The sequence below is a fragment of the Gopherus evgoodei genome, chromosome 8 (assembly GCF_007399415.2).
Source record: "Gopherus evgoodei ecotype Sinaloan lineage chromosome 8, rGopEvg1_v1.p, whole genome shotgun sequence".
NCBI classification, from domain to species: Eukaryota; Metazoa; Chordata; order Testudines; family Testudinidae; genus Gopherus; species Gopherus evgoodei.
The window spans coordinates 89,766,013-89,792,814 of NC_044329.1; the positions used below are offsets into that span (position 1 = coordinate 89,766,013).

Sequence of the window (26,802 nt, forward strand, 5' to 3'; positions counted from 1 at the left end):
AGCTGAAGCGTATATGGATGTGCATATATGTGTGTGTGTTGCAGGTGGCGAAGCGTAAATGTGCATGTTGCAGGTGGCAGAGCTCTGCCCTGCCCTAGCCTGCTCTGCCCAGCTGTGTAATTCCAGTTGGTATTTTGAATGAGATACGTTCAGAATGAAAGCTATTCTTTGGAGAGGGACCCCCTCTCATGGAACAGCCAGCTGACTGACTGTTTTTAAATGCTATTTTAAATAAATACATACAGTTTATTTTTTCTGCATTGAAAATCAAATATTAGCAGCCTCTGTCTTATGGATCAATTACATATTCAGAGCAAAATACTGAATTAGTCCTAAGCAGGGGACAAGAAAAGCAGCTCTCTACAAGCTCTTTTAGCAGAGGATGAAAGGAGGTGGAATATGCTGACTGCAGTGAACAAAACTGAATGCATAACCAATCGGTTATAATTGAGTGATGATGACACTAAACTATCATCATTCATTGTACTCATAGCATACACTATTTTTTCACCTAAGGGTTCAGGTTCACATTAGCAGAGGAAAAGAAAAAGGGTTATTGTATTAGCTACTTCCAACCCAGAATACTTTGTCCAGTGCCAGCTACTATTTAGTAAAATAGAAAGGAGATTATTGCCTCAAGGACAGTGCAGCATATGACATAAGACATTATTCACACTGCAAATGAAACTTAAAGATGATTTATTAGACATTTTAAGAATTATTGGCAATTGGACTGAATTTGGATGAAGATTTGAAGTGACCCAAATTCAGGAGTGCCTGGATGTGGTATTTTTGGTCTGAGCCCCTTTTCTACAAATTATGATGGAGATTGATAAATGAATGGAGAGGCAGGTTGTTTTTTTTTTAACACTGCTAAAAGTCTAAAACCTGAGGGACATATAAAAATGAGGAAGCTGGCAGTAAATATAAATAACTCACTGCAAAGCACATCTATCTTAGAGGGTATTGGCGGAGGATGGAGGGCAGGATTTCTGTCAGGTAGCAAAGTGCAATGTGGGAGTTTTAAGCTGTATTGGTCACATGACTAGAGATCATATTATGTGTGGTAAGGTGAGAGGAAAAAAGTGCTGCTGCTTCAATTGATTTTTATTTAGATTTCTCTCTTGCACGCCTTCCAACTCAACCCCTTTTTCTGTCTCTCTTCTTCCACCCATCCCTGATCTCTGTCTAGGGTGACCACATGTCCCAATATTATTGGGATCATCTCGACATTAGGGGCTTTGTCTTACATATGCGACTATATCCCCTGGTCCCCCCCAAAAAAGTATCCTGATTTTTCACACTTGTCCTCTACTCTGTCCACTCCAGAGCACTCCCTTTCTCCCCTATTCTATCACTGCCATCCTGTTCCCCGTCTGCTCTCAGCCTCTCCAGCTGCACAATGCTTTCCCTGGTTTCTGCTCAAATGGACCTGCTTACAGCAGGAAACTCTAGCCTCCTGATCTCAGTATCACCTGCAGGACAGGATGAAACACTGCAGCATGTAGGTTCATTCACTGATTCCTCTCTTATGTCAGTGCTGATATAGAGTGAGGAAAGTAACGTTGGGAAGTTGGCCAGGCTGGCAGAAGGCCCTGGGAGAGCCAAATGGGGAAGGTGAGAACCCATCCATCTTCCTGTGCCAAGACTGTGGCCCACAGAACAATGTGCTTCAGGCCAGGGAGCTGAACCATCTCTAGGTAGACATTTTAGAGATGGCTGATGCAGCATGAACACATGTTTAGGTCTAGCCAGGCTAAAGAACACAGTGACTGAGGGTTGTGGAAATATAAGAAGGTGACAGTAGAATAAATCAAATAAAAGCAGGTATTATGGGTGGCCTTCCCCCACTTTGGATTTTTCATATGTCCCACCAGAGCACAGTTTCTGGAAAGCATGATTTTTTTTATTCGCTTCAATGACGTTTAGACCAGTTTTTCCAAAAATATGACCAGATCCTGAATAATGTGTACAGACACAGGGGCACTGGCACAAATAGATAATTGTGCTTGCCAAAGGCTTGATTCTGCGCCACTGAATTCAATGAAAGCTTTGGCCATTGATTTCAAAGAGGATAGGATCAAGCCCCAAACGTGCATAAGCCATTACCCATTTTTGCATGCAGACAGGGGCGGCTCCAGACACTTCGTCACCCCAAGCACGGTGGCATGCAGCAAAGGGTGCTCTGCCGGTCACCAGTCCCGCGGCGCCGGTGGACCTCCCGCAGGCGTGCCTGCGGAGGGTCCACTGATCCCGTGGCTTCGGGATCAGTGGACCCTCCGCAGACATGCCGCTGAAGGCTGCCTGCCTGCCGCCCTCCCGGCGACCGGCAGAGCGCCCCCCACGGCATGCTGCCCCAAGCACGCACTTGGCATGCTGGGGCCTGGAGCCACCTCTGCATGCACAGATGTATATTCTGTCTCCTGTACATGATTATTTTGCATGACCTATTTCTGCATATTTAAATCTCCTATGGCTACTTCCTCTATTTACCCTGAGGTCACTTCTGGGCCATGCGACATCATTTTTGTTTCTATTATTTGTGCCTGATGCCAGAATGGCAACACTGGAAACAGCCACAGGACAGGTGCATCCTGGGAAGCAGCAGGTCAAGTTTCCCTCCACATTACCCAGCCTAAAATCCTTTCACTGATTTGGAACAATGGCATCGCTAATAATCACTTCATAAAAAGCCTTAAAATTAACGTATTTATTACAATAAAACTAATGTTTTGATTATTTCCTCAGATGGAGCCTTCTTGGCAGAAGCAGCAACAGCATGTGAAAAGCAAAAGGCAGCAGAGCAAGGGGTACAAGAGGGGCAGATGGTGGATGATGAAAAAGCACTTGAGGAGCAGGAGGAGTTTGTAGCTGAGGAAGAAGCCACTGACACTGAAGAAGCAGGCAATCCAACAGCTCTGGAGTTAGATTTACTGGCTAAGAAAGAAGAAGCAGCTGTGATGGGACAGACAGTGGAGAATGTACTTACTGTAAAAGAAGAAGCATCTGAGGAGAAGGCTATAATGGAAGAAGATCTGGAAGAGAGTAGGGTAGGAAAGGAAATGGCATTTCAGGGAGAGGAGGCATCTGAGGGAAATATAGCTCTGGAGGAAGACGTAAATGAAGGAGAGGAGGCAATGGAAAAGGCAGCTTATGAGGGAAAGGTGGTGGAGGAAGTATCACCTGAAGGAGAGGAGGTTGTTGAGGAGGGGCCTGAGGGAGAGGAGGCTGTGGAGGAAGCAGAATCTGAGGCAGAGGAGGCTGTGGGGATGGCAGGAGGTGTGGGAAAAGAAGATGTGGGGGAGGCAGCATCTGAGGCAGAGGAGACTGTGGAGGAGGCAGCATCTGAGGCAGAGGAGGTTGCGGAGAATTCAGTTGCAGAGGCAGAGAAGGCTATGGAGAAGGCAGACTCCAGAGGAAACGAAGTTGCAGAGGGGATAGAATTGGAGAGAGAGGAAGTTGTGCAGGAGGCAGCTCCTGAGGGATGGGAGACTATGGGAGAGACAGAATTTGTTCTGGAGGAGTCAGTAGAATCAGTGAAGGTTCCCATACTGGGAGCAGCAACTGAAATGGAGGAATCAGTAGAATCAAGAAAGGTTCCCGTCGGTGAAACAGTGTCTGAAGTGGAGGAGGCAGCAGCAGCAAAAACATCTGAGGAGGAGGAGGATGTAATGGAAACAACCCCAGAGGAGAGAGAGACAAGAAATGAGGCCTCAGACGTAGAGAAATCACCACCTTTGATGGAAGAAACCTCATTGGACAGGGAAATAAAAAGGGACACTGCAATAGAGGAAGGAGCACACAAAGATGCGGGGAGCATAGTGGAAGCATCTGAAGAGGAAGCAGCAGCAGAAGATCCAGAATCTGAAGAGGAGGTAGTAGAAGAAGGAACAGACATAGGGGAGTCAGTGCCTGAGGAAATACCATATATGGGAGAAGAACCGGTGAAAGCTAGTGAGGAGAAAGTGACAGAGGAATCAGAAAAAAAAGTGGTGTCCCAAATAGCAGTTCCTGAAAAGAAGTTGGTAATATTAAAAAAGGTACCTATTGCTGAAGAGGCAGTAGATAAATCCACAATAAATGTAGAGGAGGTGGCTGAGGGAGCAGCAGTGGAGGGTGTGGTGGTAACTGAGGGGATGGCAATGGAGGAACTGGAGGTGGCTGAGGAATCAGCAGAGAGAGAGGGAATGTCAGAAATAGAATCTGAGGCGGCAATGTCAGTGGACACAGGAGGCAATGGGACAGTAATGGGCAAAGAAACACCACCACGAAGGGAGGAGATAGTAGAGAAATCAGAAGTTGGTGAGAAAGAAAATGCAGAAGTATTATCAGACTGGGAGATTCAGACAGAGGATGGAGGACATGAGGAGGGCATGGAAGAGGAGAAGGCAGGATCGGAAGAGCAGAAGGTGATGACAGAGGGGATAATACCCGAAGAAGATATGAGATCAGAGAGAACATTGCCTGAGGTGGAGAAACTGATGACACCATCATCTCTGAGGGATGAAGTGGAAGCTGTGGAAGCAGCACCTGAGGTAGAAGGCATGACACAGGAAATGGCATATCACCTGGATGTAGTGGAGAAGGAAGCAGTCCTTGTGGAAGAGATAATGGCAAAAGTGAGACACACAGGTGGGAATGACAGAACAGAGGAGCAAGAGATGGAGACAGTGGAGGAGAAAATCACACTGAAACAATTAGACACAAATGAAAAAATAAAAACAGGAAAGACAGAGACTTTGGCTGAATATCCACAAGGGATTCATGAGCGTACGGATCTGCTTGAAGTCCAGCACAAGGAAGAAAGCCTTGCACATATAAAACAGACACCATAAAAACGTCCATTACAGAAGAGAGAAACTAAGGGGCTCTGTGGCACATGGTGAGTATCTGTATGAGCCAGATTGCTACCTGAAAGAGGAATTGATTTTACTTTTATTACATTCCTTTGTAAGGTTTCCAAAGCTGCAGTACCTAGGCTAGTGCTATCAAAGCATCAGCTCTACTGGATGGTGAAATGGAGGAGCTAGAAAGCCATGATTTTCTTCAACTATTTATTATATTCTTCATTTTCGCTTCAATGGTTTCCTGAGGGTTTTTATTGCAAAGTCAAAAGTGACTTTGAGTTGCATCATGAACATTCACAGCTCTATTTAATGTCTGTGTCTCATACCTTCATTCATACTAAGTGGTACTGTCGTCCATGGGTAGTGCCATTGGTTACACTGAGACTGTGTATAGGAAAAAAATGTACTTATGGCTGACAAGGCAATAGATAAAGTCACAATGAATGTAGAGGAGATGGCTGAGGTAGCAGCAATGGAGGTAGTGGCAGTGACTGAGGCGGTGGCCATGGCCCAGTGGTGGTGGTTGAGGGGGTGACAATGGAGGAAGTGAGTAAATGAGCAAGAATGGTAGCCTCTGGCCATAACACTTCAAATGATTTTGATATTATGGAGCTATAGCAATAATCAGCCCCTGTGTTTCTGCTTGCAATCTATCTCTCTAAGAACTTGTATGGCTCATATTACACTAGTAGCCAAGCACCTCACAATCTTTAATATACCTGTTTACCATACAACTAATACTTTGCTTGATGTTTCCCAGAATGCTCTAAAGCTGGACATAATTATTTTGCCTTAGATACAATCCCTGGATGGGGGAGAAAGATACGTCTGAGCATCCTCTGCAGTTCCTTCAATGATCTTATTTTAGTAACATTTTTTTTACAAATCACTGTAGATTTGTGTGGGTTGGGACATTCCCTCCCCCTCTTCATTTGACTTGATGAGTAGCATAACCATCTGTTTGTTTACTAGACCAGCTCTGGAATGTGCAACAGATAACTGAACTAAGCTTACAGAGCTAGTGTGGGAAATCACACTCTTTTATCATTATGACTACAATAATAATAAGGAACTTTCCACAGCTGTCATGAATTTCTTTTCAGACTACAGAGAATTCTTACATTGGTTAAACTGAAATTCCCCAGCCCCAAAGAACTCAGTGGGTTTGTGATGACTAGCTTGAAAGGAGGAGGAGGCTTGCTGGCACTTTATGTATAATAATAGAAAGTGCAGTGTACGTATGTATATAAAATTGTATGTATGTGATTGTATCCTCCCCCCACACACATCTTTTGTGTGTCAATTGCATTTGTAGATTGTAAACTCTTTAATACAGTGGCTATGTCCTCATGTATGTATATGTGGTTTCCCAGCACAATAAGGTCTGGATTCTGATTGGAGCATCAAGGTGGCATTGTAATGTAAATAGTAGCAATAACAATAAGAAGCCCAGTTCTGATCTCACACATCGATGCCACTGGGAACTGTGCTATCTAATGGAGGAAAGAATTGGGGGCTGTAAGGGTAATTCCTTCCCTCCTGTTGCATGCATCCATTAGGGAGAAAATGGCCAGAGAGAGGATTTTCCCCCCCCCCTTCTACATCCAGAGGAGCAGGTCAGAATTGGACTTCAGAGAGCATTAGATAGGGGGAGGAGTCAACACATGAGTGCACCTTGGCTGCAGCTCTAATGAAATCTAGTCAGGCTCCAGATCCTCACCTGTGCACATGCTGGGGTACAGAACATACAGTAGGTGGGCATGCATACTGCCTTGCTGCTACTGCTTAAAGGCATAAAGAATGGCCCACCAGGCAGGCTCCTGCTGCTCTATGCCCACGCTAAGCCAGCCTCTGCATCTGGGCCCCATCTGTGTTTGACTGCTGCGGAAGTGGTCACATAAATCTGACTGTGTTTCACTGGCATTTCCAGCCAAGTTTGATTTGCTTCCCATGACCATTCACAGAGGCAGATTTTGATTTGGAAGAAAGTTTCTGGAAAGAGAGTTGTGCATGCTTGAATGTCCATACACTTGAGCATTCACTCGGGGAGGGGCGGTTTGGCTATCTTTAAAGCTATCAGTGGGCTTGGAAGTGGTCAGGAACCAGGACCTGCACCACATGACCCATGTGACCAGTCACTTAGCATGAATAGCAAATAACATGAAGCAGTAGGTATGTTAAACAGCCCGCAAGCAAATCAAAGGCTGAAATATTTTCCCAAACCATTCACCCAATGGCTGAATGTCAGAGAAATGGGTACCAACAGGTAAGTCAGACACAGCAAAGGTGTCATTGGCACTGAAGAGATGAATAGCTGGGAATACGTTGCTCAGCTCTACTCAGCACCCCTGGCACCAGTCTGCTTTACCCACCTCTGGGGCTCCAAAGAGTAAGGCCAAGATTTTTTTTTTCCCCAGCATGTAGTAGTGTTTGTGTGGAGTGAATGCCATGTATTGTTTTATGAGGCTTACTGAACAGCACCAACCTATTTGAAATGTAGCTCCCAATAGTTGTTTTAGTCACCTGAAGGCCTCCTCCCCTCCCCCCATCTGCTCTTAGATGCCATTTAGTAACAGTTAGTAAGAACTTGATTGTGTCTTGTCAGCATGGCCTGGCTCTGAGGAACAGTGCGGAGCTGCCCTAGCCAGAGGGAGCTCTGGGACCTCCCAAGTATGCCCAGGATGTACACCTGCTCATATTCCCTTTCTAGACTGGGGCTTTAATGTCCATACCTCTGTGTGGCTGGCCAGTTCTATGGAGTGAGGTGGCAGTGAAGGTGGAACCATGACCCAGCCCACGCTGGCTCCCTTGAGAGTGCTTTGCATTCCCATGGATACAGGGACAGAGCAGTCCCTACACTCCCCTAGGTAAAGCAGCTGGAATTCTGCCTGGTCTTTACACAGGCCCAGCTAAGTTCTATGCTAAGTTCTATGATGGTTTGTCCAGTGGCCTGGCATTTCCAGACGCTTCACTTCAACATAAAAAGATACGTAAACTGCAATCAGGGCTCTGAACAAAATAACTGATATTAAATATCCTACTAGATTAGGACAGAAAAAAATAAAGCGATCAAACCCCTACAATAAACCCAACAGCCAGCAGATTCCTTCAGAGTGAAAATTGAAAACAAGCACCATAATTTCCATGTCCGTTATACAAGTGAATAAATACAAACTTTGGATTCAAAACAACACAGGTTTAGTTATAAACAGCGGGCCCAATCCTCCTTTCACTTACCTTGCAATCAACCAGTAATAACCCGATGGGTGTTATACTGGCATAACACTGGTGGAAGTGAGAGAACACCACTTGGCAACAACTGATTTTTCTGATTTACATAATATTAATCAGGCCACTCCTTTTTCAAAGCCTTACCTTCAAAGGCATCCCACATTGGTGGCAGCTTTACCAGTGAGCCAGGCTACACATAGCATCTTTAAGAGCCTATGTGTGGCATGCATTCACAATTCGGCATTGCTAGTGAGTGCTGAGAAATGCTCTCTCTATGGCTTCCCACATGCTGGGCATGCTACAAGTTTTATTTTCCATCTTAGGCAATGGAATAAAATCAAATGGCTTTGCAATGCTTCATTATACTGCATTATTTTGGGTTTCCACATGTGGTAATGAATGTAAACATGGTCAAATATCTTGTGATGGTTTTAATAGATAGTTGGATTTGTGTTTCTGGGCCAGAGTCCCTAATATGCACTTTGAGAAAGAAAAGTACCCAAGATAAATAAGCTAAATGCATTTATTGTAGTAAAAAAGGAATTTAGTGTGATTAAACAAGAATAATGCCAGATTATATTTGTCAGTAATTTAAATTGAGGCACTGTGTCCAGTGAATCTGTGCTGTATAATTTAAATCCTTATTCTCGTGCAATTTGTGCAATACTTTGCTTTGAAAGCATGTACCTGAGTTGCGACCCTCTTGGTCTCTTTTTAATCCAAGGAATGTCCATAAAATATGAAACAGTCTCTTCCATGGACTACTATGTTTTCAAATTTGTGCTGTTAGTATTGAACAGTAAATGGATAATATATGTTTATGCCTTCTACATGTGAATAATTTTGGGATGTTAATTGTTCTGAATTAAAACTTTTCTTTGTGACCATCCATTAAAGATTTTCTTTGGGGGTGTGTGTCAGGGGGGAGACATAGGGAGGGGGGATATGTGCGCACACTCGTGTATGTTCATAGACTCACATATTTGCTTTAGTTTATCTCAGTGATGCCATATTTCAGTCTAGGTAGCTGTTGGATTTTTGGAGCTATCTTCAATGTAAGGATACTAATACTTAGCATTCATATAAGGGCCTGATCCAAAGCCCCTTGAAGTGGTGATCTTTCCACTGCCTGTAACTGGCTTTGAACCAAGTTTGATACATCTTCAAAGCATTGCTCATACATTAACTAATTAATCGTCATAATACCCTGTGACACAAGTACGCCTAACAGCTGAACTTAGCCTCATTTCCTGCCCCACAGACTAGCCACAAACAGAATGAAAATGGATTACTTTTTTGAAATGATGAGCTATTTTTTTGTCAGCAGTTTTTTTAAAACTCTTTGGTGAACTCTTTGTAAGCATTCAATAGTTGAACTGGGTCGAGGAATAAGTCACATGATAGTTGTTGCTGTTCTCGGATTGAATGAGTGCCCAAGTACTACATCTGTATTAAAAATGTGGTGGGGGTGAATATTTGTGCCAGGAAAATTTTTATCACAGGAATGTTTGCAGCAAACAGCAGCCGTAGGAATCTGAGCATTGCACACACAAATCCATTTATGTGTTCGTGGAAAACTTGTTCCAGTCTTTCCCAGCTCTAGTATGTGCCATTATCCAAATGTAATGGACAGACAAATTAAAGCACACAGGAATAAAGTGATTTGCTTGCACAGCAAGAGCCAGGACTAGAACTAAGCCTGTGCTGAGTTCACAAGGCCGCCTTGTCTCTTTGTCGTCAGTTGTTGCTTTACTGAACACAATGCGCTAGATTCACAAAGGGACATAGGTGCCTAAGTGCCAGTTTAGGAGCCCAAAGCTGGGACTTAGGTGCCTCTGGTATTCATATAATCCCCACTCAACTGCTGCCTACCCTGTAGATGTCAAAACTCACTGAGTCCCTACGTTTTGTAGGAAAAGCTCCCTAAGCACCTGTGTTTCTGTCTCTAATCATGTGCACTACGGCCTCACTCTGGGCACCTGGATGCCTGTCTCCTGCCGAAGCCCCAGAACCATTTACAAACCAAGGAAAGAGAGATGCTCAGTCACCTACTTCACCTGTGACTCCCATTCCGGTAGGTGCATGCTGAGTGCACCTCATGCCATACAGAAGCGGAGCAGGAGGACATCCCTTTTAGCCTTTAGCCCAGTGATTAGGATACTCGCCTAGAAAAAGAGAGCACCACCCATGAGCCTGGATTCAGGTGTTGAACTCTCTGAGATGCAGGACTTAGAACACACATATCCCATTGGCTAGGTTGGGGAGCCACCTAGCCTGTTGTGAATTTTTCTGTCCAACAGTGCTTATTGCTTTAGTCTCTATTTTTACAAGATAAATACATTTTGCACTCTGTTTCTAAATCAAAGGAGCTGAGTCAAATTTTGGATAATCATTATGGCGCTGGATAAAATTGATCATTTCAAATTCAGATCATCATTTGACTTTTTTTTAAACCGTGCTCCATTGGCTGTAAAGCTGGCTAGGTCAGATAAAGTCATAATGTGGCTATATCAGGAATCCAGGCAGGTAGAATTTTGATAAGGAAAACAGGTGAAATTACAGCATTTTGTAAAATGTTAGCTATATGCTCCCTTGCTTGCTTGTAGTTAGGTCACAAAGGAAACCTGAAGGACACTTTTAGACAAAAAAAAATAGTATAAACGAGACTAATGATTAGATGAAAAATGTGAGCCCATCAAAATATTTAACTGTGTTGCCACTGGCATAACGCATCCCTGGCTCAGCAAAGAAATCTTTAGTGTTCGCTATAACAGATCAGTGGACAATGGCTACTGTACTTCAGACGTACCATTGCTGGCTTTCGCAGCTGAAATTGAATCTGTGTAATTTGCCAGAGTTAAATCCCAGCAGTGAATTATATGTTTTGTATGCAAAAAAGCCTCTTTGAATTCCAGCAACTGGAGAGTATGATTACAACAAGCCTGTGTCATCACGCGTGGGAGCATAATGCGGTGTGCTTGATTTTTTTTGGGTGTTGTTTCCATTTCTATTTCTTGAATGGGGAACAGTGTAGAGGAGTCCACTGAAGTTAATGGAAACATTTATCTTATATGGAATATCTAAAGTGCGCACGATGAAAGGAAAGGTTTTATTTCTGATTTGTACTATGTCTGCTTGTTCCTTTATCTGTTTTTAATGTGGATCCTCCGATAATTATCTGATTATCATTCATGTAACAATTTGTAATATTGCTGTAGCTATCATGGACTGTATGGTATTGAAAATAAGGCAATTTATCTCAGCAGGGGCTCATCCTTTACAAATATTTCAAATGAAGTGGGTTCTCTGGGTTTGTCCGGGAAAGGTAATACTAATTTGGCTTCTGAAAGCCACTTCTGGAGCATGTTCTAATCAGTATTTCAATTTTGCAGAACTTCTATTTGTATTAATAACTGATCACTATGTTTTCTCCCCTAAGGCCTGATGTTTCATCTATAGAGACCAATTAACAGGGAGATTGTTTTCTTCAAGTACCAGTTATTTTAATTACTGGTAAAAACTGTTTGCTGTGCATAGATTCGATCAGGTGGATGTGTCTAATACATTACATTTAAAAGTTTGCTTTCATAGACTCTCAAAATTACTTTCCTGATACTAGCAAATATCCCCAAATAACACATTGGGGTAAAAGTCCCACATGTAGTACTACAGCTCAGATAGCATCAGTCTCATAGGGCTATTAAAACAAAGGCATTTTCCTTGATGAGTCCTTTTTTCTTTTTCTAATCCAGATTCATTTCCAGATTTGACATGGAGCCACTCTGTTAATGGAGGGTCATTAAGCATTTGCTGCAAGTTAGGGTGCCATACAATACTGTCATGTACTGTGTGAAAACTTTCACATCTATGAGAAAACTATTGGATGCAACAACAGAATTTTCAGATGAGCCTGTGGGTTCATTTACCACAGTATCCTGCCTACTGCACTGGCCAATGCAATTACTTGATGCCTGAAAGCAGAAGTTTTCAATCTTTTTCTTTCTAAACCCCTACCCCTTCCCCCCTCTCCCCCCCCGCCAAACATGCTATAAAAAACTCCAGGACCCACCTGTGCCACAATGACTGGTTTTCTGCATATAAAAGCCAGGGCTGGTGTTAGGGGGTAGCAAGCAGGGCAATTGCCTAGGGCCCCACGCCACTAAGTTGCTCAGACTTCTGCTTCAGCCCCAGGCGGCGGAGCTCAGGATCCCGGAGTTCAGCCCCATGCAGTGGGACTTCGGCTTTCTACCCTGGGCCCCAGCAAGTCTAACACTGGTCCAGCTTGGCAGACCCCCTGAAACCTGCTTGAGGCCCCCACCCCAAAGGGGGCCCTGTGTACCTGGTTAAGAACCACTGCCTTAAAGGACTGTGATATCTCTGTATTTACTCCCTACTCTCACTCTCAGCCCACCTCCATAATACTCCCAGACAGTTTTATAATCAAGCAGTGCCCTTCCAGTTTCCCTAAGAGAATCAGCATCTTCCTCCTTTCAGCATCCTCTGCCCTAATGCCCTTACTCAGCCCCGGTACCACTTTTGTGTCTGGAAAAAGGCACTGCCACCCATCCCTTGAGGAACCCTTTCATTTCATTTTTCAAGGGTCTGTTTGTAACTTTTTGCTTTTTGAATAAAATGGAGGTACAAGTTGAAATGTCATTTTGAACTGAAAATTCAAAAGCATTTAATTTTGAAAATGACAAAACAACATGTTTCAACTTTTGGATTTGTTTCCTCCAAAAAATTCAGTGACTGTGACACAAATTTGAAAATGTTTCACTCTCCCTAAACATGCATTTTTAGCAAAATTTTGCCCAGCTCTATGGCCACACTAGTTATGCCTGAATGAGTCTGTTTGGAAATGTTTCATGCAGACACAGCCATTCTCCCATCTCTGCTGTTTCCCTACAGGAGGTTAGGATAGACCATGCACAGCTGTTACCATCGTGTTGTCTAGCCCTGCGCCGTGCAGGGAGCTGCACTGACTGTAGCAGTGGGGAGAGAATCTCTAGAAATGTTCAGTATAGACAAGGCCTGTGAGCAATACAAAGCCAGTAATGTAGATTTCACAGTCTTTTGCTGGGATGGTTAATGGTCTCTTTCTAGCAAGAGACAAGGCCGAAGACTTCATGCTCTTTTAATTAGTTTTTAGCAGTGGCTTTATGTAGCACTAACCACATGAGGGCCTTGACTCACTCCTAGGGCCTACTAGTGATGGCTGTGGGACAGGTTGTTAGTGGGGGAGGGGGGGGGTCAGTCCTTTCTTTCCTGAATAGTTCAGAGGATGGTTCAGTGCACTTACTCACCTTCTGTGGGGTCATATCCATGTCACTGCTCCTGTTCAGCTATGAGATACTCAGGGCTGCAGTGGCAACACTGTGCTGACCGTGCTCAGCTCTGCTTTTCATTGGATCCAGAGTCCACAGTCTCATGGCTTTCCCAGTGTCAGAGATCCAGATGGAAGTGAACTAGCTGTGACTCAGCCGAGATATGGCAGACACAGTGCAGGTTGGTAGGCAGGAGGATTCAGATGTTACCTATTTAATGAGTAAGAGGAGTGGAAGCTTTCTGATTTTGGCTTAGAAAAATGTCTCAAAGAGATAGTTAAAAATGAGAGCAATGCTTTGTGGGCCTGCTCCAGCTTCCATGGAAATCAGTGTAAAAACAGATAGTAGCTACAATATAAGCAGGAGGACATGAGCTCTTATGAACACAAACTGCATTGGTGAGTTGTGAACCTTCGTGCCTCATGGGAATTATGATGGCAAGCAACATCGCTCCACCTCTTTCCTTGTGCTAGGGGTCCTAGGCAGGGAAGCTGCTGTCTTGATAGAGAGGCCCAGGAGTAGGTGTGTCATGTTTGGAAGTCTAGAGGGGGCTAATCAGCTATTGGGCTGGTGTTCCTGGTGGAGAAGAGCTTTCATTTCTATGGAGGGAAATGCTATTCTGATGCTTAATCCTCTTGGTGAGGAGCTGGAATCTCAACAATTCTCTGTATGACTAGCCATAACATTTACATTTACCTAATTGGGTTGTTTTTGTAAATGAAGCCTCACAAGCCAAAGTAGTTGCTCAGGGGATGCCTTGGGGATGAGAGTGAGGGAGGGAAGCTGCATCCTGATGATGTTAATATTTCAGTTTTGTTTTTCCCCAGAATGCATCAGATAACTCTGAAGTAAAACAAATAATAAAACACTACGCCACCTACAAAACACTCCGCATTTTTATTGCTACAGGATCCTGAAACTAACAACATGCAGAGAAGACTCAAGTCAATAAAATGTATTACACATTTATAGGCTAAGTGCTATAGCACTTACAATGCCTAATCACAGAGCTCAAAATCAAACACTAGTCATGAGAAACAAACCTACAGAATATTCTCAGAAAGCCACAAATCTTGAATATGAGTGTCTACTCAGCCTGACAGTTATGTAATGCAGCTAAGAAAAAAATATTATAGCAACAGAATCTCTCTGCTAAATTTTATTTTCCAAACAATACTAAGTAGTTACTAAAGGATTTAACCTTGCATTAGCTCCCAAAACAATAGTTGAAGTTCTTTTTCTTTCTTTTTTAGTGTGTATGTGTGGAATAAAAATGAGTTCCCGGTAATTAAAATTTTGTCAATCAACGGATTGAAACACTTGCTGTGAAAACGCTGGAACCCAATACTAATGTGTGTATCCTAGAATCACTAGATGGCACTGCAGAGTAGTTTTGCTTTGGAGGAGTGAAAATGTAACCTTTTGTCTTGCTGCAAGGTTATTACATTTGTGACATAAAAATTTTATATGGCTACATTAAACTTAGATGGGTTGGGGTTTAGTTTCTTATCTCTCTCTACCTGGTTAAATTTTTTTTAACATAAGCATAAGGGAACTAGAGAGCATTTTCTATGTAATTTGAGGATGTAAGGCACACAGCCTGAAGTAAAAAGCAGATATGAAAAAAAAAATCTGTTCAGGAGCCAATTAGGACAGTCAGCTGAGGATTTCTTCATTCTCATACAGAGGGGTTAAAGCATCCAGGACCCGGGATTGAGAAGAACTACAGGACTGAGGGCCTGGAGAACTACAGCTGTGCAACATAAGGAATTGGAGAACTGGAAGTATCAAAACACAGACAAACCCTAAAAGAAAATGAGGAAAATGTTAGGAAGCTGGCACAACATTGGCTGTGCTGTGTCCTGCTGTGGCTGCAGCAATTATGAGTTGATCCTTTCCTGTGGTACAGGCTGGCTTTGTTGTTACTTTCTTTGTATCAGTCGGGAAGTTTGTGACATCTGCCCAAGCCTTACTGCAGTCCAAAGTAAAACAACTTGCCCTAGAACTCTGTAACTTGAACAGATTTATTTTTGCTTTAATCTCTTTTCTCAAATTATTAATGTTCAAGTTTAAGGTGCAGCATTCCTTGTGGACATTTGCTTTTATTAAGGAAAGACAAATGTGCATCACCAGAAAACCCTATGCAGGCTGGCAGGAAAAATCGGTTGCAGTATAATTTATGATAGAAATGTTCACCATCAGTAAATAAACAAGCCAATTTAGGCATCTTTGGTGTAATGTATGCTGACTGGGAGCTACGCTGACACAGTAAGAATTGCTGCTGTCAGTTTATGGGGAATTTCTCTCCAGGTAGATGGTTCATGCTGTCAGCTGCTGTCTTCAAAGCTGCCACTGTTACTGCAGGAATGAAATCGCATAGAACTCATGGGATCAGACACGTAACCTGCATAAAGCAGAGAGAAGTTCACGTGTTATTCACAATCACCTCTCAAACACTTTTCTCCTTTCCAGCCAGTGACCATGTCATAAAGATAATGCAAATGTCTTTTGGAGATAAATAAGCAATGCACATGCTGATGTCTTTTTGCTGCCTACGAACCCCAAGTCAATATAATCTTCCGAGGAAAATTTCAGAAATAAAACACAAAGCCTACAGATCCTATCATTCATGCAAGGAATTCACAGCAATCAGGCACAGTAAAACATTAATACTTGACACAAAACTTGAGTCCAAGTATTTTAATAATACAGTGCATGTTTTATATTAAAACATCTTTTTTGACCTTTCAAATTGGCGTCCAAAAGGTGCCAAGACAGCAGCCTGTTATGAATAATTCTTTATGCTTTAATTCTTGGAGGTTATCAAGAAGGGATCTACTGCCATTGCATTATGTTTCCAGTTAAAGGTGAACTGGTTTGCTGGCCAATAGTTATGGCTGTTCTTATGGCTCTGCTGTAACTTGTCTAAATCTGACCCAATCAGCTCAGATTTCTGGCTACTGAGGCATTATATAGCTCTAGTCAGATGTCACGTAATAGAAATAAGTTAATAACCCAAATATTACTTGGCAAAAGATAAAACATATAGTAAAGAAGGAGAAAAAATAATCAGACAAAAACCTCAACAGCTAAGCTCAGCACCACTGCACATTAGCAGCCTGGAGAAGAATGGGCCAAAAGGGGCCTAAGCAAACTCTGGCTTTAAATTGATTTCGAGAATTTGAATGAGCACTAGGCTCAAAGCAAGTGACCAAAGAATAAGATCACATGAAAGAAAAGTTGTTTGCATTAAATGTGTAATGGCTTTGGAAATAGCTGTGTCATCTTACTGAAGCTCTGTGCTGATCTAATAGAAATATAGGAAACCTGGTTCACTGGGCACCAGGGACAGGGTTTAGCCCTAAAACTCCCTTTTGTATCTTTGACTAGAGCCCAATAACCAGTGATAAGATTACTTTTTTGTTTAGTGTATAAAAAGCAAGGATTTGAGAAGTTTTATTGTCAGAGCTTTTTCCTTCCCCCTTGACGGGAAGGAATCTCCTGGGCCTGGTTCTGTTGTGAGTATTTTGGCCAATACTTATAACTGTATTGCTGCTAGGACATAAAATCTAAGTGTGTATGTGCTTGTACTGGCATTTTGGATGTAATTAGAACCACGTGGCCTTTGGACTAATAAAGGAATTCTTGTGTGGAATCATGGTACACTTTCATATATTTAAAAGGGAAATGATTTCCAACCCAGCCCTATCTATGAGTATAGCTGGGTTAGAATCAGTTTTGTAGACATAGCCAAGCTAGCTTTATCTAGGTAGCTCAGGTGCCAGAGCAGTGAAGCCACATACAGTGTGTGCTGGCCACTCAAGTTATTACCCAGGGTTCTGGGTGGGCTAGTACAGTCACTGCTGAAACACATGCTGCTGTGGCTTTACTGCTCCAAGACCCAAGCTAGCTAGGTTGAAGCTTGAGTACATCTACATGTGCTGCCATCACAACCCTTGATTGCAATTTAGAGCAGTGGGCCCCAAACTTTTCCCAGTCATGCCCTCCCTTATCCTTGTCTGCACTCCCTTCCGTCCCCGGAGCCAGGAGTGTGACTGCGACTCCTGGCGGGGAAGGAGGGGTCATGGACAAGGGTAAGCAGGCCGAGGCTGGGGCTGCAGCTGGGGGCAGGGCTGGGGCAGGAAGCCTAGCCACAGACGGGTGGGGCTGGGGCCAGGAATGGAGATGCAGCTGGGCCGATGCTGGGGGGGTGGGCCTGGGAGCTGGGACTGAGGCTGGAGCAGAGTAGGTCTGGGTGGTGGAGTGGGGCTGGGTGGCCAGCACATCCCTTGGCCCGCGTCGCTTCCCGCAGCCCCCATTGGCCTGGTACGGCGAACTGCGGCCAGTGGGAGCCGTGATCGGCTGAACCTGTGGACGTGGCAGGCAAACAAACCAGCCCAGACCGCCGAAGGCTTTCCCTGAACAAGCGGTGGACCGGCTTTGAGATGCACTGGGCTAGGGGACTGATTGGCAAGATGTGTGTGGGTGGACAGACAGGAAGTCAAGAAAGCGAGGAGCCAGTGAGAAAAGCAGTCATGAGTGTGGCCCTGAGAGGAAGCAGAGAGACAGTCATCCCTGGGCACAGAACTAACTGGAGAAGCAGCTTGTAAATTGCAAACAAGGAAACTGCCTGCTGTTGTTTGTTTCTACTGTGTTCAGGGAAACAGGGACTTTGTACATTCCCTGTAAATAAACTGGATTGCACCAATGAATATACCAGACTCCTATAATCAATTTTTGCACCTAATGAAAACAAACAAATCCAATTACTAACTATGCGCTCAGACCAGAAGGGTGACAATAATATGAACCCTCCACTTATATTACACCTAGACTTTCAAAAAATGAAAGCCTAAAACCTGGCTCTGAACTCCATATTTTGGCACTTAAATAAGTGTGCACATTTTCCAATGTGCTGAGCAGCCAGCACCTCTCATTAGGGGACTTCAGTGGGAACTGCGGGTGCTCAGCATGTTTGAAAATCTGGCCACTTATTCATGTCATGATCTGCATTCAGGAACATCACTTCAGGCACCTGCTTTTGAGAGTCTAGTCTCCAGTAGCTATATAACTGCATCCTGCTGCTTTTAATTGCTGCTGTGGTCTGGGGGAAGAAAGCACAGGAGACCTGGGTTATGTTCACATCCTTGTTGTGTCACTTTGGTCAAGTCAGTTCAACTTTCTGAGCTCCAGTTACCCTATTTGTAATACATGGGGGATAATCCCACTGGCTCTTCTTAGTAAAGTGCTATGGAAGAAGTGTGCCACATGTTATTTATTCTTAGCGTTATTTCCCGTGGAACTTTTTAGTGCTATTGCCATCGATAGCGCTCGTTCTTGATAACACCTCTGTGTTATTGACACAACCATTCTCTACTGCCAGTGGGCTAAGGCTGTTTCTGGGCAGCATACTTTCTTTTGACAACATTCTAGGTTTTACAGTTGTCCCGTGACCCCCCTGCAACTCTGAGTAAGTCTCACATTTAAAGCAAAGGGTGAGAATATCACATGTGGATCTCTAATTTCTTCTAAGAAGAATCTGTTCCCAGACCAGCCTGTGACATACCAGGATCCTTCTGACAAACTGAGCTGTACCACAAGAAGTGGCAACAAGTCTGAGGTACTTAAGCTTCTTTCCTTAAATGTTTCCATTTACTCTAGCACCATAAACCTGTTTTTACAACTATTGTTATTTTTTATTTGCACTACAGCCGTGCTGAAAGGCCCCAGTCAGGGCTCAGGGTATGCTAGGCAAGGGACTTTACACTAGGGTGACCAGACAGCAAATGTGAAAAATCGGGACGGGGTGGGGGGTAATAGGAGCCTATATAAGAAAAAGCCCCAAATATTGGGACTGTCCCTATAAAATCGGGACATCTGGTCACCCTACTTTACACACTTATAATGAACAGACAGTCCCTGCCCCAAAGAGCTCAGGGCTAGATTTTTAAAGGTATATAGGCCTCTAGCTGCCTTTGATTTCACTTGATACCTTTAATAAAATACCTTTAAAAATCTGGACCGTACGGTTTCAGTATATGACCAAAGAAAACAGGTAAGGTAACAGTGTGACATTGGTGATTAGTTGTAATAAGCAGCTGTCACAGCAAATGCCTTTTCAAAGAATTTGTTGATGCCTTAGGTGACTATAGCACTGTATGCTTAAATGCATCTAGAAGGCCATTAGGGAACAAGTCCTCATGCTTGTGTCTCCTTCAGCTGTAAATTTTAATCCCCAATGAATATCTGCCAGGGGACCTCCATGAGAAGGGAGTGACAATGCTGCCAAGGTGGCACTCCCCTCTACTAAGAGCCACCCCCAAGAGCTACTGAAGCTTTGGTCTTATTTGCTGACATGATTTGGCTCCCGTAAGGGCTGATCATTTTCAGCTTGGAGTGAAAAATGCCTCTCATCACTCATGCCACTTAAATTCAAAGGCAAGTATATCAGTCCCAAGGAAAACAAGTACAATTAAGCTCAGTTTTTGCTGAAGATGAGAATTCTGCTTGGACTCACCGTTTCTGTCAATAGGTGGGTACTGGAAATTCCTCCTCATGTCGTCCAAGGACAGGCCTTGAGAAGGGTGTTGACCAGTGCTGTAAAATTGACATGACACCTCAGTTATGGTGACCAAAATGAGTTGCATCAGATTTCCATTAATAAACTTTGAGGCAAAAGACAGTAGCATGAAATATACATGCTTGGGTGCCCTGCTACCAACATTCACAATAAAACCTTTGCCATGAAGCGCTTTTATTCAGGATCGTGAATCAAACACATGTACACACCCCTCACATTCCCAGAGTAACTGTCTCCAAATATCTTGTTTTGGCTTCACAACTGCTTGTAAATTGCTATTTTAGTAGCAATTCTAGGCATCAATATTTTATGCATCACTGCTATCAGGTTCCTGCAAATTAGTTTATCTGACAAAGAACATCCCCAAGCTGTCTTTCAGTGGTATTGACCACCACCATCACACTGCCAATGGGTTTATTTATCCTCGATCGTCCAAAGCTATCAGGTAAAGATTGTCCTTTAGCGGCTCTTCTCAGATAACAGGCAGGCAGAAATTGAGCATGCCCAGAGAAAAGAAAACAAGAAGCCCCAAGAGAATTGTATTTCCAGGGAAACATAAAAGAATAAGGCAAGATATATAGTGATTTGCATTGGTTACGGTGACATAGCATCTCCAGGCACACTGGTTGGAGACATCGCTGGAAAGGACACTTGAGATTATTTGCAACAATGCAGTTTCCTTGGTGATTTCAGTGAGGCAAGCTGCTAACTAATGGCAGGTAAGGTTGTCACAACCGGGCTGATTTTACCCCAGAAAGACTTAGATGACTTTCAAGAATGGTTAGACAGTGGTAATATTTTATCCTTTAGTCTCCATTGTACCAAAGCTGATTTTAGATCAGATCTTTTTCATTTTTAAAATCTCTCTGCTTTTCTGTTATAACCTTTATTACATGAACGAAATGACTTTTCTCCTTCAAAAGGACACACTGACTAATAAAAACATAAAAGATGTTCCTTTCTTCCCTGAGATAGATAGCAACTTATTTTTTGTATGTATAATGATACTTGACATTTTTATTCTGCATTGGATGAGCTTTTATAGGGAAGGAGACAAAAAATTGGTTTTGGGAGCAGCTCATCCATGGTTTCTTTGGAGAAAAAACTTTTTGGGGATGAGGGAGTTTAAATAATAGTATAAGCATTATCCTGAAAGTCTTTATTAATTTGTTGCCTCTCTGTAACCACTCAAATCCATAATGTCTTACAAATATTGATCAGCCCACTGTGATAACTATGAGCTACATTATTATACACATTTTACAGATGGGCAAACTGTAGCAGAGAAAAGTTAAGTGGCTTGCTAAAGGTTACATAGCATGTAAGCAGGAGAACTAAGAATAGAACCCAGGACATATGCCTCCCAGCACCTGTACTAAACACTAGACCATACTCCGCCTTTTTAGAACTCTGGACATAAACAGAGCTTTGCTGTCATTGATAAAATGTCCTAGTAAATATTCTGCAATTGAACTGTGAAACCATTGCATATCTTAGACCAGAGGCTCTCAAATTTGAGTCCGTGGACTCCTGGGGGTCCACAGGGGTACTCCAGGGGGTCTGTGAGTTATGTCCTGGGTTGCTGGCCCCGCTGATTAACTCTTCCCCCTCCCTCCAAGTGCCTCCTGTATGCTGTGGAGTAGCTTTTCAGCAGCGTGCAGGAGGTGCTGGGAGGGAGGAGGAGGAGTGGGGATGGGGAGTGATCGAGGAAGGGGGTGGAAAGAGGTAGGGAAGAGGAGGGGCGGGGTGAAGTGGGGGTGGGAAGAGGTGGGGTAGGGCATTGGGGAAAGGGCTGGAGTAGGGGCTGGGGCCTGAGGCTGAGCAGGGTTGAGTACCCCCAGGGAAAACTAGAAGCTGGCTTTGGGGGTTTGTGAAAAATTTTAAATCAAAATGGGGGTGGGGGGGAACTTGAGTAGCTAAAGTTTGAGAACTACTGTTTTAGGTGGTTAATTCAATTGGCTTTTAACTTTGTGCCTTACACCAACTAGCGTGCTTTAATTAGAGAGGATCCTGAACCAGATCTAACTTTCCCCAAGATTGCGGATGTCTGACCCAAGATTTTGGTTGGTCCAGCCATTAACGTCAGATCCAGATCTGAATTTTCCCAAAGGACTGGCATTCTTATTCAGGCCTGACTCCAATTACAATCATCAAGAAATCCACTCAGCACTCAGTATATGGAAGATTTATATTTTAAAAAAGGGAATACATTTCCATGCCACATTTCCCTACAGCATGTCTCCTCCATGACCCCAGCAGCGAAGCTGCAGTTCTGTGGGACAGAGGAAAGAGAAAACCTTTCCTCCAAAATTCCTATTCTGAGTTGAATAGAAATTTTTACTAATTTATCCACTAACCTCAACTCATGGCTTCATTCTGGCTATTTACAGAAACAATAAGCTGTCTCTGTCACTGCTCCATCTCCACAGTATCTTAAATTAATGCTAATTTATAGCCCCCCAAACAGTGCCTGGGCAATGATACCTAATTTGTGTTGTGGTCAAAATGCAAAATATACAATTTCAATAGCATCCAAATCGGTCCCAGCAGTTTTCATAAAAGAAACAATGTCTCAAAGCTACATTTACCCAGGCAACTTATATAGCAGGAGCATCAGCCTGCTAATAAAGTGCACTCATTTGAATGATGAGCTCAGAAGGCACAGCCATGGAGAAACATAAGTCACAAAAAAGAATAAATGCTTAGAGACCATTTTGTGTTCTTGTTAAAGTCAATGAGCACCATTTTCAGAAATGCCTAAGGCTTCACCAGTTAACGCAGTATAACACCTCACTGTGTGATTGCTATAAATGTGCTTAGACCAGTACAGTTTATTCTCATATAGGAAGAGGAATAAGTTACATTGGTTGGTGTAAGGCACCTTTATACCAATGCAGCCACCCTAGGGGTTGTACCAATATAACTGTGCTGGTTAAAAAAATCGTACCCCTAACCAACATTGTTATATCAGTACAAAAACGGTGTGTAGCCCAGGCCTCAGTCACTTCAGAGTCCTGCAGTGTGAACTGTGGGGTGTGAATTGCAGTGCACACTAGCTTGATGTGCTGTACCTCCCCCATGTGGATGCTGCGGGCACAAACTAAAAGGTAGCTACTTCATGCTCCCTTAGTCCTGTTCAGAGAGGACTACATTAACCCAAACTAGGTACCTGTTAGTTTGTACCAGCAGTATTCACACAGGGCAGTTACCAAGCACCACTCTGGTGCATGCTGCATTCATAGCCCTGTATTATGAACTGCAGAGCCATGCAAACCTAGCCTAAATCCCCTGGAAAGTCAATAGCAGTTAGACTAATAAGTGATCAGGGTGCTTTTGAATATTTTACCCTCATAAATAGTTGGCAAACTGTTCAAAGTGTGTGCCCACCATTCCAGGGAATGCTGCCAAAGTAAGACAGCTAGATTCCTCAGCTGCCATATTAATCACATATAGTCTCACAATAGCAGGGAAGGTGCATTTGTACAGTTCACCAGATATAATATGTGCTGTATGTCTGGGATCCAACATTTTGACCTTCTATTTCCCTTCACTCAAGCATTATAAGTGTATACATATATGTATGTTCATAGAGAGAAACAAAAGTTTGTCTCTGATCACCTCACTTCTATGTGTTGGACCCTGAATATACATGACATGTCACGTCCAGTGAGTGGAATACAGATATTATGCATTAAGCCTGTGGCTGGGGTTTTTCAAAGGAATGCAAGGGAGTTAGGTGAATTTCAATTGGAGTGGGGCACCAAATTCCCTGAGATTCCTTTGAAAATTCCAGCCTACATTGATACAATGGCTTAGAGAAACATAGTAACTCTGTAAAGCACAAGTCCACTTCTGTGAAGCACATTGGTTTGAGCTTCCTGTACAGAATACTGTTTCTTTTTTTTCTGAGTGCAGAGAACTCATCTTTATTTACCTCAGTGTCCTGTACTGGGTCACAAGAATTCTTCGAAGGAATCTCATGCTGCTTTGCTGTTGAGACAGGCTGGTATGAATGTAATGATTTAAAACTAGAGAATTCCTTCAACGTGCAAAACATGGATCACTGCCAAGTATTTGAACTATTCCACAGAGGCTACAAACTTCTAACTAAAGTTTTGTTTTTGAGTAAAAAGCATATTGAATTTTCGGGGATGTTTGCATTAATACATGACTTTATAAAGCCAGACTCTCTCTCTCACTCTCTTTGTGTGCATGTATGGTGGGTACATACAAAAGAAAACAATATATATGTTACTGTATTTACTCTGCACAAAAAAATGTACAAAGGATCACTCTTAATATACCCCCAGTCTTAAGAAAATAACACTTCCGTTGAGCACCAATTTTTATCAGTCCTTTGAGAGGTTGCTTATGATGGCTTTCTCTGTGTGTGTGTGTGTGTGTGTGTGTGTGTGTGTGTGTGTAAAACAGAACGAGGTGGATGCTGCAGAAATGAACATCAATTTTAATAAAAAAATTTATATTGTATTTTGAACCTTTTCATTCATTTCCCATAGACATTAGAATTTAGGATTTTTTGGTTGCTAGGGTGTCCATAGAAAGAGACAATGTCATGAAAGCTCATAGAAAGACATGCAGGAACAGTCCTGCAGGCCCTTTGGAAGAGTCCTACAGAACTATATAACAATGAAAAAACAGGTTTTGATAGAAGTTATGTGAAATACAGACTTTAATCATGAATAAGCTCCTTTCCATAGGTTTCTTGGAGCAATCTACAGAATTCTATCTCACAAAGATATGAATTTCTATTTAATTCTATAGGATGGTTTAAAAAACACATAGAAAGGCTATCATTTTCTATTATGTCCTGTAAGACTTTTCTGTAAAGAGGAAGCATTTGGTGATCCTTGCAAAGTCTCTTTGTGGAGCTGAGGGCTGGTCTACACTGGGAGTGGGGGAGATCGATCTAAAATACACAACGTCAGCTATGTGAAAAGCATAGCTGAAGTCGATGTATCTTAGATCGAGTTATCTACTGTCCTCATGGCGCAGGATCAATGTCTGCGGCTCCCCCTGTCGACTCCCCTACCACTGTTCGCGTTGGTGGAGTTCTGGAGTCAACAGGAGCGTGTTCAGGGATTGATATATCATGTCTAGATGAGATGCGATATATCGATCCTGGAGAAATCGATTGCTACCCGCTGATACGGCCGGTAGTGAACACGTACCCTGAGAATCCTCCAGCCCAGAGGCAGAAACAATACCATGCCATTTAGCAGTAGGCATACAAATCTAACTATGAATAGCAATTATCTGAAGCAACCAAGCCCTGATCCAAAGCCCATCAAAATAAATGGGAGTCCTTCCATTGACTTCAAGGGACTTTGGATCAGGGCTTAGTTGAAGTGAACCATTTCTGAGCAATCCACAGAATGAAATATGTTCACATAACCCATTTGTTAAACAATTTTGGACCACTAGCAAATTTGTGTACTTTATGTCTGTTCATGGATAATACAAATAGAAAAAGAAGCTAAATTAATCTAATGACTTGCAAATAGTTGTCCTGGCTCTAATCTCATTGCATCTACCATGCCATCATCTAAACTAATGTTTCGTATAATTAATATTCCATTTTAAATACAAATCAAAATTGGTTTGGTACTAAAGAACAAAATTTTATTTTTTTAAAAATGAGCTTGCTATAGAAACAATATCTTAATTGTGTAAACCAGACCACCTAGAATACACAAATCAAGAACAAAGTATATATCTGCAATATTGACTAAGCACATGGTTCATACTGCAGCTAGTTATTCCACTGTGCAGCCTTTGATGATAGAGCTTTTCTGTAGAAATTCTTTAGCTCCTTGGATAGAAGATACTGTTAGGGTAGCACCCACCTCAATACTGGATACAAACTATTCACAGAGACGGCTTCTAGATCAGGAAGCGGAAAACTTCTCTGAACTTGAAGAATATTTTTAAGAACCCTTCAGAACAGAGGACAGATTTTTGACTTCCTGAAGGCCCATATATTATTAAGTATTGATATTTTTTATTGCTATTACAGTAGCACTGAGAGGTGCTAACCAGGATTTGACTCCATTGTGCTAGTATTTGTTCAAACACATAGTAAGAATCAGTCCCTGTCCCAAAGAGCTGTTAGGTATATGCAGTAGTAAAGTTTTATTTTAAATCTGTTTATTTTGTGCAGAATAAGGAGTAGATGGATTCCTATAATGATTTTCTGGTGCTTTCCCCACGCTGAAATTTTAGGGGATAAACACACAATAGAAAGTCCTCAAATTACACTTGCAAAATTCTACTCATCCAATCAGCTGTGATAAAATAATATTTATTGGTGGGTGGGTATGTCACACATTTTTCTTTCATCATCATCATCATCCAATGTAGGTGAACCTGTGTCTGCACTGATATTTCTCCATGACATTTTTGCAAATCTGTTTTAAACAATTTGGTTTGTAAGAAGGGCAGTCAGCCTATTGTTCAGAATTTAAGGTCATGTTACAAATGAATTGGTTATGGGATAAATCTTAAGTATGTTCTTCAGTGAGCTAAGAAGCATAATTCCACATGCACTGCTCTGAAAATGTACCCTGAAGTCTACAATTCTCTATGAGAAACTAGACTGAAAGGAAACCCTAGCTGAGGAATAGGTAATCTAATATTGCAAAGGTTCCCATAGGAACACATTTCTCTTATTTGGAACAGCTGCCTCATTTGGAGTCTGGCTCTTGGAAAGTGCAGACACATGCCCCTAGGGTAGAGCTGCAGTAAACTAGTCTCCCTGCTGGCAAACAAACTCTTCAAAGCTCTTGAGTCTACTGCCTGTCAT

The 26,802-nt window shown here is 42.6% G+C and overlaps 2 protein-coding genes across 3 annotated transcripts in view; one reads left to right on the forward strand and one right to left on the reverse strand.

Moving 5' to 3' along the window:
- Window positions 1–8,816, forward strand: part of ERICH3 (glutamate rich 3) — a 63,286-nt gene extending 54,470 nt beyond the window's left edge. Inside the window, 2 exon segments of the mRNA XM_030571895.1 lie at window positions 2,749–4,811; window positions 4,814–8,816. Of these exon segments, the coding sequence (XP_030427755.1) occupies window positions 2,749–4,811; window positions 4,814–4,864 (2,114 nt within the window). The 3' untranslated portion in view covers window positions 4,865–8,816.
- Window positions 8,817–14,280: 5,464 nt separating this feature from the next.
- The window catches only part of LOC115655894 (serine/threonine-protein kinase TNNI3K), a 177,364-nt gene continuing 164,842 nt past the window's right edge, over window positions 14,281–26,802 (reverse strand). For both annotated transcript variants that reach the window (XM_030571898.1, XM_030571899.1), the window contains 2 exons: window positions 19,920–19,999; window positions 14,281–15,806 (listed from right to left, as the gene is read on the reverse strand). In XM_030571898.1, the coding sequence (XP_030427758.1) occupies window positions 15,730–15,806; window positions 19,920–19,999 (157 nt within the window). In that variant the 3' untranslated portion in view covers window positions 14,281–15,729. The remainder of the gene's footprint in view (window positions 15,807–19,919; window positions 20,000–26,802) is intronic.